Source organism: Hippichthys cyanospilos, chromosome 2 (genome assembly GCF_059441005.1).
Source record: "Hippichthys cyanospilos isolate Australia breed blue-spotted pipefish chromosome 2, RoL_Hcya_1.0, whole genome shotgun sequence".
NCBI lineage: Eukaryota > Metazoa > Chordata > Actinopteri > Syngnathiformes > Syngnathidae > Hippichthys > Hippichthys cyanospilos.
The window spans coordinates 7,987,639-8,000,156 of record NC_142370.1 but is presented as its reverse complement, the minus strand read 5'-3'; the positions used below and the strand labels follow the sequence as shown (position 1 = coordinate 8,000,156).

The 12,518-nt window shown below is 40.2% G+C and overlaps 1 protein-coding gene across 3 annotated transcripts; it reads right to left on the bottom strand.

The window, feature by feature from the left end:
* Positions 1 to 123: 123 nt before the first annotated feature.
* rbm10 (RNA binding motif protein 10) lies at positions 124 to 12,114 on the bottom strand. 3 transcript variants are annotated; one of them, XM_088405850.1, is made up of 24 exons: positions 11,969 to 12,114; positions 10,666 to 10,732; positions 9,629 to 9,801; positions 9,315 to 9,532; positions 9,075 to 9,245; positions 8,939 to 9,008; positions 6,438 to 6,511; positions 5,223 to 5,309; positions 4,938 to 4,998; positions 4,705 to 4,863; positions 4,441 to 4,601; positions 4,266 to 4,363; positions 4,018 to 4,105; positions 3,495 to 3,702; positions 3,308 to 3,387; positions 3,153 to 3,234; positions 2,976 to 3,067; positions 2,668 to 2,862; positions 2,386 to 2,532; positions 1,877 to 1,930; positions 1,587 to 1,781; positions 1,111 to 1,155; positions 957 to 1,012; positions 124 to 736 (listed from the first exon to the last, which is right to left on the bottom strand). In XM_088405850.1, exons 2-24 carry the CDS (start codon positions 10,680 to 10,682, stop codon positions 646 to 648), a joined length of 2,622 nt encoding a protein of 873 aa, XP_088261976.1. In that variant the 5' UTR covers positions 10,683 to 10,732; positions 11,969 to 12,114; the 3' UTR covers positions 124 to 645. The 3 variants fall into 3 exon arrangements, with proteins under 3 accessions (XP_088261976.1, XP_088261959.1, XP_088261968.1); XM_088405833.1 differs by having other exon boundaries at positions 9,315 to 9,801; XM_088405842.1 differs by having other exon boundaries at positions 9,315 to 9,798.
* Between the last annotated feature and the right edge of the window lie 404 nt (positions 12,115 to 12,518).

Below are 12,518 nucleotides of genomic sequence, written 5' to 3'. Positions count from 1 at the left end.
ATACATTTTCAGAAAGGTGTTGTGTTGAGTATGTATGCCTGCGATTAAAGGTAATAAACTTGTTGACAGATTCTTAATTTTGTTTTAGTTTTCTCATAAAACACACAGACGGACAAAAACGTATACAATCCAATACATTATTTTATTCCAACAGTCACGTAGAACAAAACACACATACACACGCACACACAAAAACAGGGTTCTTGAGAAACAACTATGGATAACAGTTTAGACTCCTAACTGTAAAATAAGACATTTTATCCTTAATTTCATCTTTTAGTGGTAAAAAATAATGTACACGTAATTAGTATCGTACACAGTACTATTAGCAGTCATTCACTGAATGACAAGGCGCTGTAATGCATTTAACAGGAAAAAAAAAAAAAAAAATCCATGGTGCATAGACTGTTCATAGAAAATGTCCTTTACTGGGATTCAAGCTTGTCAAACAAGCAGGACTTGGCATTGTCACAAAGAAAAAAAATAAACAAATGTAATAAATGTCCTGATATTCGTAACAAGATGGGTTACAAGAGGGGACTGTGAAGTTAGCCAAATGTGAGAACATTTTCAGGACAGGCGATGTGTCAAGCAAGCGTCTGTTCCTGTCCTGACAGGGAAAAGCCCATGTTGCAGCGTCACAGCTCAATCTGCTTGCATATTGCGCAACAAAAGTCCCTTTTTCACACCTCCTTGGAGCATTCTGGCACCAAGGCTAGAGCCCATGATCCCATCGCTAAGGAGAGACGCAAAACACACAATAAGTCACACAAAACGTCCTCATTATTGGAATGAAAATTTCACATTACAAAACTGCAATTGAACATGCAAGAGAAATGGCACACAAATATATTATCGTATGGGTATTGAATGATGATGATACTTTGAAAAATCATTTTGATGGCTTTGCGCGTCTTTTTTTGCATTGAATTTGAATCGTCTTGGGCCTTGCTTACATGGCACTAAACCTCCTCTTCTTGGAATCGGGAGCTTGGTGTCCTTCCTTTCGTCCCTGAAAAAAGAAAGGGCGTTAATAATACCAATCTGTGACAAGCACATTAAGCATAAACTATGTGGCCACATGTCAAAAGTTGTTACAGTTTGACTAACCTCCTTTCCGGCAGCTTCCTGCATTCTTTTTTGCTCTAGATTTTGCTAGGAGGAAGTAGAAAAAAATGTTATAAAAAATTACAATGATGCAGCGCTGAACACCTTTCTTTTTGCAGTGGTACCTTGAGATAGGAGTTTGCCTGTAACTACAGTAGAAACATTCTTACACATGACTGCAAATACCATTAATCTGTTCTAGATTTTCTCCGAGCCCTGAATAACTGATGTCATTTCCAGGCAACATCCGGTGACAAAATGCCCCCCCCCCCCCCCGAGATGAATAAAAACATGTGGATTTGGCTGCTTGAATTTATCTTCCATAAAAAAAAAAATCAGAATGCCATGTTAAGAGTTGTGTGATCGTAAAGAACATTATTTAAAAGAAAACCTTTTACATGATTTCTCCTTTGAAGCTTTTTTTTTTTTTATGAATTTATGCGCCAAACCGTTATTGTTGTGAAGTGAGCAAATGTAACCTTATGCAGTTCCGAGAGCTGCTGGTGGCGAATAAGGGCCTCTTTGCTGGGAAACTGTCTCCTACACAGCAGACAGGCCAGTTTCACCCAGTCGGTCATCCTTCCTTCCTTATCATCTTTCTCGCCTCCTTCTTCTTCACTATCACTTTCCCCGCTGTAGGCTGGAACTAGACCCAGATGCGGAGGAGGAGGTGACTACATGGGGGAGGAAAAAAAAAATAAAAATCAGATGAAGTTTAAACATTGAGATTATTCTGGATTGGTTTAGACAGATAGTGCACATAACATACTTCTGTTTGTCTGAGCTGGTCCAGAAATATCTGAGGCCGTTCTGAAAGCGCCCCCTGTCAAACAGAAAAAAAAAAAAAACCTCTCAAAGGGATATGGAAAACCTTTTTTTAATCTTTGATTTCTTGGAATTAAGATCTGCTGTGTTTTGAATAACAAACCCCCAAAATGATCTTATCAACAAATTTCATGGGAAATTGTTTTTTTTATAACTGAAATGACTTGTTTATGACTGCTGTAAATGGTTAGAGTACACAAAGCCAAAAATGTTAAAATAATCAACAAGTTTCAGCCATTTGGGCCAATTATTATTCGCCATAATTGGCTGGCCCTATATTTTAGAGCAGTCCTTATATTATGGAAACAATTATTTTGTCATACTTTATTTACCCCTTTCTATACTTTTTAAAACCAATTTACTTAAATACTTGTGTTGGAACCCTGACACCAACTATTTTCTTCATTAACTTGTTATTTTAAAGCTCATGGTTTTTATGTATGCATGTGCCACCTTTTTCTCCAGAACAGCGTAACCTGCGTCAGCGCTGGCAGATTCTCTGCGGTCTGTGGAACCGCCCGCAGTGGAAGAAGAGGCGGAGCGCATGTTTTCCTTGTGTCGATTGAGAGTCTTTGCCCAGCGCTCCATATCTTTGGCAATCTATTAACGCACGGCCAACAAGGGGAAATATCTAAATATAGTTGCATGCAATCAAACTCTTGGTCCGCTTCAAGTCAGAAAACGTGGAGAATTATTTATAATTATGATTATTATATTTAAAACGGGAGAATGTACCTGTTGAGCAGTTTTACTCTTGGGCTTATCTTTTTTCTCCTTGCTGCCAAGATTAGCGAACACAGAGTCTGCAGGGGTTGAATTATCACCAGCGGGGGCACCTTCAGTGTTGGACTGTCCCGAAGCTGCAGGAATGTATGTGTGCTTATCTCCTTCCCAGTACATAAACTGCTGAGTGTGTGCGTTGTAATAGTACTGCAAACAATAAAAAAATAAGTAAGGGCGGAGGGTCATGGTTGGTTATAAGTACCCCTTGATGTACTACACATCCAGCTCAGGTATTTTATCATGTGCCCAAGAGTTGTTACCTGGGAGTTTGGGTCATAGTACAGTCCAGTCAGTGGGTCGTAATAATAGCCCGAGCTTTCATCGTATTGGTATGTGGTTACATCTGGCACAGCTAAAGTTTAAAAAAAAAAAAAAAAAAAATGGAGTCATAAAGATGTATTTGCACTTGTGGATAATGTTGATTTGATGACACATACGGTATTTCTGGAGTTCATGTGGAGTGCCTGGTGTTGCAGGCTGGCTGGAAGTAGCTGGTTGTGGTTTTCCAACTATCTCAACCTTGAAAGACAAAGCACCTAGATAACATGTAATACAACATGATTGCATGGCATGGCAGGTAGGCAAACACTACCTGGGCAGCAGAAGCTTGAATGGGAGGCTGCTGCGCCACACTTAGCCCAGATGCCGATGCTTCGCCTGGAATCCCCGCAGCTATATACGGTCAAGCAGATACATCATACAAACAAACAAAACCATACCGTATGGCGTACATAGTCATACTATAAAATATGGAAAATATCGCAGCACGAGATAGCAACCTGGGGTAGCAACTGCTGAGTAAACTGCCCTCAGGGCTGCTCCTGCATTGGGCAGAGACGCCACCCTGGAGTCTGCCTGGAGTTGAAGATGCTGGCCGTTAGGTAACGTGTAATCGTTTCCCTCCTTATTGTATGTTATTGCCGCTCCGTGCTGATACAGATCTCGATATTCTCCACTTTGGCCTCCACCTGAACCATTTTGTGCAGCCTGAGGAGGAAAAGCACAAACAAATGAGACTACCAAAAAAAGGCTGTCTTGACATAGTACATTTGTTTTGTAAATGTGGTAAGTGTCCTTACTAAGGATTTGCAGGCTATATTGCAAATGTCAAAGCAAAAAGTGATTGTGTAACTCTAGACACGAGCCCAATGAATGCACTCAAATAACATGCACATTTCTTACACTGTATTTACAAAAATCTAAATGCCAACAAGGAAAAAACATACCAAAAAATTGAGTTCATTTTAGCAAAATGTGAAGGAAAATCTGTGTTGTCCCACTGGGAATTCAGCTCCAAATTACCTGTGTGACAGCCCACTGTGCTGCAGCAATTGCGGTACTGGCCACCGTAGCAGCACTCACGCGACTCCCATCCATCAAAAACGCGTCACTGACAAGGGGGAGAAAATTATTTCACTTGAAGAAAACCTCATACCAAATTTCTTGTGTCGCTAACTCTAAAGCTTTTTTTTTTTTAAACAAGTTTAGTGTGCTTTTTCTGCACAGGTAGTGTTTGCCCACCTGCCACTACCACGCAATCATGAGCTTACCGCTTGGAGCCTTTGGCAAACTCCACCGAAATCACTTTTCCATCTATAGAGAGAGGCTGCTTGAGAGCCTGCAAGATCTGGAGGAGTTGCGATGCCTCCTAATGACAAAACGGATATAAATTTGAAGGAATGAAGATCTCCCAATCTCACGTACCTGCTTTATGGTGGTTCTTACCACGATGGTGGAGAGCTGCAGAAAAGCAAAGCCCCTGTTGAGATTAGTGTGCTTGTCCTTGATCAGGCGAATATTGGAAGGTGAAAGTGTGACAAACGAGGCCAACGCAGATAAAATAGCTTCCACGGTTGTATGTGGTCCAAGGTTTCGGAGGATCAGCGCTAGTGTTTAGAAATAAAGATGTTACTTAATAAGAAACCTTGACGTGATTTCCCACCTTCTTCTCTTGGTTCTCTATTTTGCACACAAATAGATTTGACTTACTGTCATTGGCAACATCTGCCTGCTGCGTAACTGGACCTGAATGGGTGGCAGACATGGAGGGATGAAAGGGTGCTGGTAGGGGCAGCAAGCCTTGGGCTCCCTCTTTCTGAAGACTGAGAGATGGATCTTTGTGCATCTGGGGAAATTTCAGCTCTGCTTCTGAAAAGAGGATTTTGTTTATCTTGCACTACAATATTTTGGTATGGAGACAACACAGATTTGTTCATAGGTACCTGATTTGGGTGCGCTGCATTTGAAACACCTTTCTCTCCTTTTGAAGTTTTGCACTCCACACTGTTGAGATTTTTACAAGACTCTTTGTTAAATGATTTCAATCCCTACTTAATTTGAAACCTGCCTAAACCTATTTCAAACGCTACTGTGAAACCATAACTTGGGTTTAAAAGCCCAATTTGAAACTCTAACCCAAATTTCAAACTTAATTAAAAAACAACAACAACAACAAAAAAACACAACCATGACTGTCATGGACACATGCAATTGTAACCACAGACAACCTTGTTGCAAAGCCAGTCCTCATTGGCTCGTGGTTTCGGGTTGCTGTAGTGCATGGACACCCGATGTCCAAGAATCAAAAGCATGCCCTGAAAAAAAGACAGAGGGAGGGGGAACAGTGGATGATTATGAGCAAGAATTAGGCCACAGGCATTATCCGAGAAAATGAATGAGGGGGAGAGCGAGAGCGAGAAAGAAAAAGAGAGGGAGAGAGAGAGAGAGACACCCGACTGAAAGACAGAAGAGAAAATGGCAACCTTCAGCTTTAGGAAAGATTTGTTTGATGCTGTCATTTTGTGTGTTTTATTCTACTATTCATTCCACTCTTTATCACTGCAGTGTATAAGAAAATGATTTACTGTCCACATTCTAAAAGTAGATGATCCAGTTTAAGTAGTATATTCTGATGCATTCAGTTGTTCACGTCAGAATAGCAGTGTTTAAAAAGCCAGTAAAGCTCAGAATCTTCAGGAGTACCCCCCATATACCAGCCGCAGTAAAAATCAAAACAAAAAAAACACTCAACTTTCAATAACAGTAACTTTCTAACTGTCGCCAATTAGCACCAAAACAGAATGTGTCAAATATTTTCACAAATACTTTTCTTCGACACTACCTCCTCTTATGAGTGAAACAAGAACATAAGCCTTTAGACCAAAAATTGCGCCATTAGATATGTCAATCTTACTGATCCAAAAAAGGAAGCGTCCCATCCGATCAGAAACCAGACATGATTTTATGGCTGCATTTGTCGTGGGATAGGTTCTGATTCAGATTTGCAAAAATCAGCAGCAGAGGCCTAAGGTATAACACATCTGATAGGTTTTGTTCATTTTAAAAGTTATGTGGCTCCGAATGTTTACTGTTCAACACATTTCCATGTATAAAAATAAATGCTATTGGGGGGAATTCTGAGCTTTTTTTTTTTTTCCCTTTTTACAGACTACTATTATTCTAACCACAGGGGCACGATTGAATTTCAGTGTTTTTTGTTTTTCTCGCCAAATAGGTTGTTTTGCAAGTTTATCCCAGAACAGTCTTTGACATTGTTTCCCCATGTGTGAAGCAAACATAAGAATTACCTACCTGTCAGACAAAATGATTCTTGGTGAGCAAATGACATGCTATAATCTACGGTGAAGCAGGCATGATGTGACAGTACATTTGCCTTGCCCATTTGCATATGTGTGCGTGTCATGTGTGTAAGGGAGAGTGACCTGGTTGGTCTCCATCCAGCGGGTGGCCTCCTGTATGAGATTAAACTCGACGAAGGCGAATCCTCGGCTCTGACCTGGACACCGCCCAGCGCCATGGTTACCGAATAACAACAACAACATAACGCAGTGAGGGGTTAGTGCTTTGCGTACAGAGGAGAGAGAGACCCTGTATCAGCACTAACAAAAATCAATAACCGCTCTCCCTTGGAATGAAGAGGCTTGCCAGTCAGTTGGTGGGCCACTGTTAAGATTCTCTGCAAGGTGAGATACCAAGTTTGGTATCTTGCTGGGGGTCAGGGTAGAAAGGGAGCGGGAGAGAGTTCCAACGCACTCCTCAGTTAAGTCTGCCCCACGTGTCAACACAAGTGACACCTACATCACTGAGATTCGGTGTGTAGAAAGTTGGGACTTTGGAGCAGGGGTCGCTGTGGGTTTGTTATTAATATTGTTAGCTGTCGCATTAGTTCAATAAGGGCTTAACATCTCGACTTTCAAAAATGTAAAAATATGTCTTTGGGATTGAATGAGTTCAAAACAATACTTCAATGATCGAGCGTTCATAAAAATAATTATGCATTAATTTAACAAGTGATGAGTTGTCCACTAATCGTTTAATCATTGCATCTTTCGATCTTTTTTTTTCTTCCAAAAATAGATCTTTGGAAAAACAAAAGCAGTGGTGTGGGTCGGGGGGGCAGCTAGGATAGCCAACAAGGTGACACTGCATCTAGTGTTTGTCATCAAGAAATCTGGGAGGTCTCTGAGCATTGTTCATATACTCCCTCACAGATATGGCAAAACATTCAATGTGATGAGTAGGCTTTACACAATCAGGCTTTCAGAGCTGACCACCCATCGGTTATCAAAACTGATCAAAGATCCGATCGGAAGACGGGCCTATTGATCCAATCTGGTTCTCAAATGGGAGTACGAGTAGATAACAGCTAATTTAAGGTGATACTATGTAATGCCATGACAGGAATAGCAATTGGAAGATAAACAACTCATTGGTCAATTTTGCTATAGCCACTTATTTGTTGTTGTACTCAATTATTTTTTTTGGTTTATAATATTACTTTTCCAGCAGACAAGCCAGATATTAAACAGGTTACATGTTCAGTCTTCTAGAGACATTGAATAAAATACTGCCAAAGGTAGCACTACAAATGGAGTTCCCGAGTTCAATAAACCAGACTTCTCTGTTTATGAAGTACTTAACTAAAAAACTATTCCATTAGGGGTTCATTTAAAAAAAAAAAAAAAGAAGTTGAAACCACAGATTTAAACAACTTATTTACCGTGTAGTGGACTCACAATTTTTTATGGCAACTGTGACCGGCTTGGCTCACAAATAGCCAAAAATGTGTGTATAATTGATACAAATGTGAAGTGTACAAAACAAAAAGAAATAATTTCAATTTTAAAAATTCACCCAAAAGTGCAGATAACCATCTACTACTGTTGATAACTCTTACAGTCTTATTTTGCAGCTAATTAATGGCATCATTAACCGATCGGCAAATTTTACTATTATACAATTGATCACCAATGTTGCATTAAAGTGCAAAATATCTGCCTATCTGATATAGCCAATCAGATCTGTGTAATGTTTCATATTAAAGTGTACCTGTGGTGCTGAAAAAGAAAAATATTTATGGCTTATAAAGAAAAACTGCATTCAAATTGTTTCAGGTTTCAGTGATAGTTACAAAGCAAGCTTATCAAAGCCGGGGAACCTAATTGTCAAGACGACATGCGTGTATCCATACTTGCCAGACGGGTTCAGAAACATGACGCAGCATCGTTGACAGACGATCTGGCTACTATTATCCCATACAATGCGCTGCATTTTCTTGGTGAGATTCTAGTGAATCTGAGTCAGTCTTGCAATTTTCCAGTCAATACTGATGGATTGAAAGATCTCTTGTAAGTTAAATAGGAGACAACAGAAGCAAAGACAGGCTGTCAACGAAGCCATGTCACATCTCTGCCTCTTGCTGGCGAGTATGGTTGTATGCATGTTGCCTTAAACAAGTTTCCTTGAGCTATTATAAGCCTTCCTTAATACAATCAGCAAAACAAAAATATGTTTGGCTGGGGTTTGACTTTGTCAACCATATGTATTTTTCCTTTCTCAGAAAAAACAGGCACACCTTTAAGGGAGCTGAGAAAGAAAGTCATGATGAAAAAGTGATAGTGAAAAAGCTTTGTAAAAGCATAATTCTTTAATGAACTTCATAATAATAATTTCATAATTATGTGCTTGGTAAAAGTACTTTATGCGTCAAAATCAGCATTATGATGTGCATTTATTTTTTCCTGCACTGAAAACATAAGGAATGAGAGGATATGATTCTTTGTGTAATAATAAGGAAAACGGTTTAGAAAGTATCTCGTTACGTCGAAATTGATAGTAAAGGATACTCTCGGTACCAAGTGTGAGTTATTTAAAAGTAAATTAATAGACAAAACAGAAAAGGTCAGTGGACAAGTCTTCTCACCTGAGGATTTGTTCCTCATGAGTCGAACCTCTTTTGGCTGGATCCCCTGCTCTTGAAGCGTTGCCCAGATCTGTCGTCACATTGTTGACATCGGCGTGGAGGAAGAGGCAAAAGGAAGCCCGAAATACGCACTTACCTCATTAGCGGTGGCGTTGGACGGCAGCATGCGAAGCATCACAATGTTGCTGGGCCTTTGATTGTAGTCCAGATCAGCCCGGAACTCCTGCTCCCTCTGCTCCAGCTCTTCGTGAGACACGTCTGGCTCACAGGCACTACGAGCAGGCTCCTCTGGCTCAGCTGGAAACATCTGAAGTATCCTTGACAAATTAGCTACTGAGAGGAGTTAGGTCAAGGTTCGGGATGCTGTCTGGCTCACCCGTTTCATTCCGGTTCCATGGGAGAACCTGCTGTCGATATTGCCCTCCACCTGATCAGAAGAGGCACCGCCTCGGCGACCCCAGTTTCCTTCGCCGCTGCCCAAATGTAGAGTCGAGTTTTGCGAAAAGCTTCCATCCTGTTTCCCCTTTGACTTTCCCTCCGACCCAGTCCGTAGCCGTTCAAAATCTCGCTTGGACATCTCCTCATCAAAGACATCTGTTGACAATTGAGAGCGAAGGGGCCACAGGACCCCTTTAGGCTCACGACCACCATCGCTTCTCTGGTGAAACTCGGGGGTATCTTGGAAGCTACCTGGTAAGACTTCAGAAGTGCACAAAGATGTTTGGTTGTGGACAAAGGAGCTGCCATCCTCTTGACGAGCATCGTATTCTGCTTCTATCGCATCACCATCTTGGCCATACCCACGATAGTCCATGTCCTGAAAGCTGCCGTATCGCCCCATGCGATCCCCTCGCCCACCCCTGCTTATAACAGAGATGACATTTTGGGAAGAATTCAAAGACACCTCAAGGATGTTGCACAGGGGTGTATAAACTCAGTCCTCAAGGGCCGCATCCCCTCATGTTTTGAGGTTTACTTCCTCAGACACACCTGATTCAAATGATGAGCAAGCTCACAGAAGCCTGATAACAATCCTGATTATTTGAATCAGGTGTCCTCAAGAACAGGAAAAAAAAAAAAAACAGCCCCCGAGGAGCGGGTTCAAACACCTCTGATGTAGGACCTCTCTGGATTTGTGTATTTCCCTAGGAAATGACCTTTTCAATCCTGGTGCGCAAGAGGAACCGGAAATACTTGGAAAAAGGATTTAAAAAAAAAAAAAAAAAAAGCAACGTAGAGAATGGCTGTCATTAATGTTTTCAAGCATGTAAATGAGAGGTTTTAATTATGTGGTTCAGAAATAATGTCATAAACATCTTTCAAAAGTTTGATAATCAGCAATTCCAAAGTCAGTGGAAAATATCTTCAGAGGTCCTCTACAAAAAATAACAATTATTACCAGTATATTTATATATTTTTTAACATTTTACATGGGTAAAAGCTGTGATTTTTTTTAAAGCAGTACTTCTCATGTATTATTATGAGAGAAGTAGTTTTGCAAATAAAGTCAGCAAGACAAACTTACATCAGCAATACTTGCTGTTGCATGTTGGAGTCAATTTGAAAAATTGGGAGTCAAATTAATTTATAACTGTGTGGTTCTTTTCTATGTTGAAAAGAAGGCACTTTTTCCATCATCCTCAACCCGATGACGACATCAAACAAAAGCCAGGAAGGCTGGCATATTCGACTTTCCAGAGAGGCCCGTAGACAAAAAGATAACTTACCTCTGCTCAGTATCCATACCGTATCCACTGACGCTAGTTTCTGTCTTTGTTCACCAGCATGAATAAGCTGAAAGGATGGCAACATTGGACTGCTTTTGAATGTGAGGCAGGCATTGGATTCATTAACAGCAAAGTATTTTCTTTATATCACACCAATGACTGGCTATCACTCAAAGAGGCCACATTTATTAGTGTTGGTGCATTTTGAGTTAATTTCATGAATTTCATTTAAGTAAAAATGGCCTTTAAAAGTGGTATATCTATTATGTCATTGTGATGTATGTTACTTATTTAGGGAGAGGTTGTTCATTGTCGATTTGTTTTTCTTTGTATTAGTGCCAAGTTAAAACACTGATTGCCTTACCTGAAGGTGTCAAAATCCAGTCCACAGGGGCGGTTATCTTTCATGTTTTTTTTTTGTTTTGTTTTTTTTAACATTTCCTCTCCAACACACCTGTTTCAAATCATTAGGATAATTTTCAAGCTCCTGCAGAAACTACGGACTGGAGTTCCACACCTCTGACTTAACACACTATCTGTAATTTTTATTTTTTTTTTTTAATATAACCTGGGCCTATCATTTGTGTCTACCAAGCATGCCAACAGGAAACTATGATAGATAAAACGAAGTCAAGCTTGAAACGAAAAAGATTACATTAAAATCTAGACCCTTTTTGCTTTAGTACATTGACTCGTAAATGCCGAAATTTCACCAGTTTTAAGGAGTCGTAACTTCCTTAATCTTCACCTCAAATACGATATTTGTATCACTGACAATATGAGAAAGGTTGATAGTTGTTAAAATTTGACAACAATAAATAAAAAAAAAGGTTACAACTAAAATCCCGACCCAGTTTCTCAGGGAAATTTAACACGTGGGCCAGAAATTGTTGCATTTCCACCAATTGTTAATAGTCGTAATATTTCTCGATATTTGTCGCATAAAACTGATGCTTGTATCGATGAAGTCGTCTTTAAAATCAACTTCTCTTCGGAATTCTCACACCGACACGGTGCGATTTAAGGCGTGCACTCGGAGTAACCATACGTCTTAATTTTGTCACCGGCTTAAGATGGCATTTATGAAAGAAAGGTTTCGAGAAGAGGTTGAAACCATGCACCACTATAAGGATTATTAAAGATGTACTTATAAGTATAAAACATTTCAAAACATTTAACAATGACGTATGGCGGTCATCTTTTAGCCGACATGCTAACTAATATGAGGTATACTACCAAGTTGTCCTCTATGCCGTCAGATGTCACAGAAACAGCAGCCGATTAAATTCGAGTGAAGACTTACCAACTTATCATGAAGCTGACGCTCGCCAAATTAGCGCACAAGCTCCTTGATTAAATTGTTTTTATTTCGAGCGAAAGCTAGAAAATGGCCACAGTGAGGTAACATTTCAGTGGAACGGAAGTGTTCCACTCTGTCCCACTATTGGGCAGTAGCTGGACAAAAGGAGGCGCTAATTGGACGAAAACAAAGCAACTATCAACTATCGGCCAATCACCGAAGCACGGAAGTGTAACGCCTTGCTGTACTGAGGGGCGCTCTAGATTGACTCTATTTACTTTTAACCTCATTTTATAGATTTTTTTTAGAGATTTGCTGAAAACAGACTGTTTTGAAATGGTCGCCGTTTCACTGCAAATAAGGCAGTGCTCACCCCACCTGGACCTTTAGCTGTCTGAAAAGCAAGCGCTTGCAACCGTAAAGCGCAAGCGTTATGCCTCCAAAAAAAGTAACTCAGTCAAGAGTTACCAGGTTATGTAATATCACACTTGATGTGTGAGAAAGCACTCAGGAGAACCAACTAAGTATTAAGGCTGTTAAAGAATACAGATAT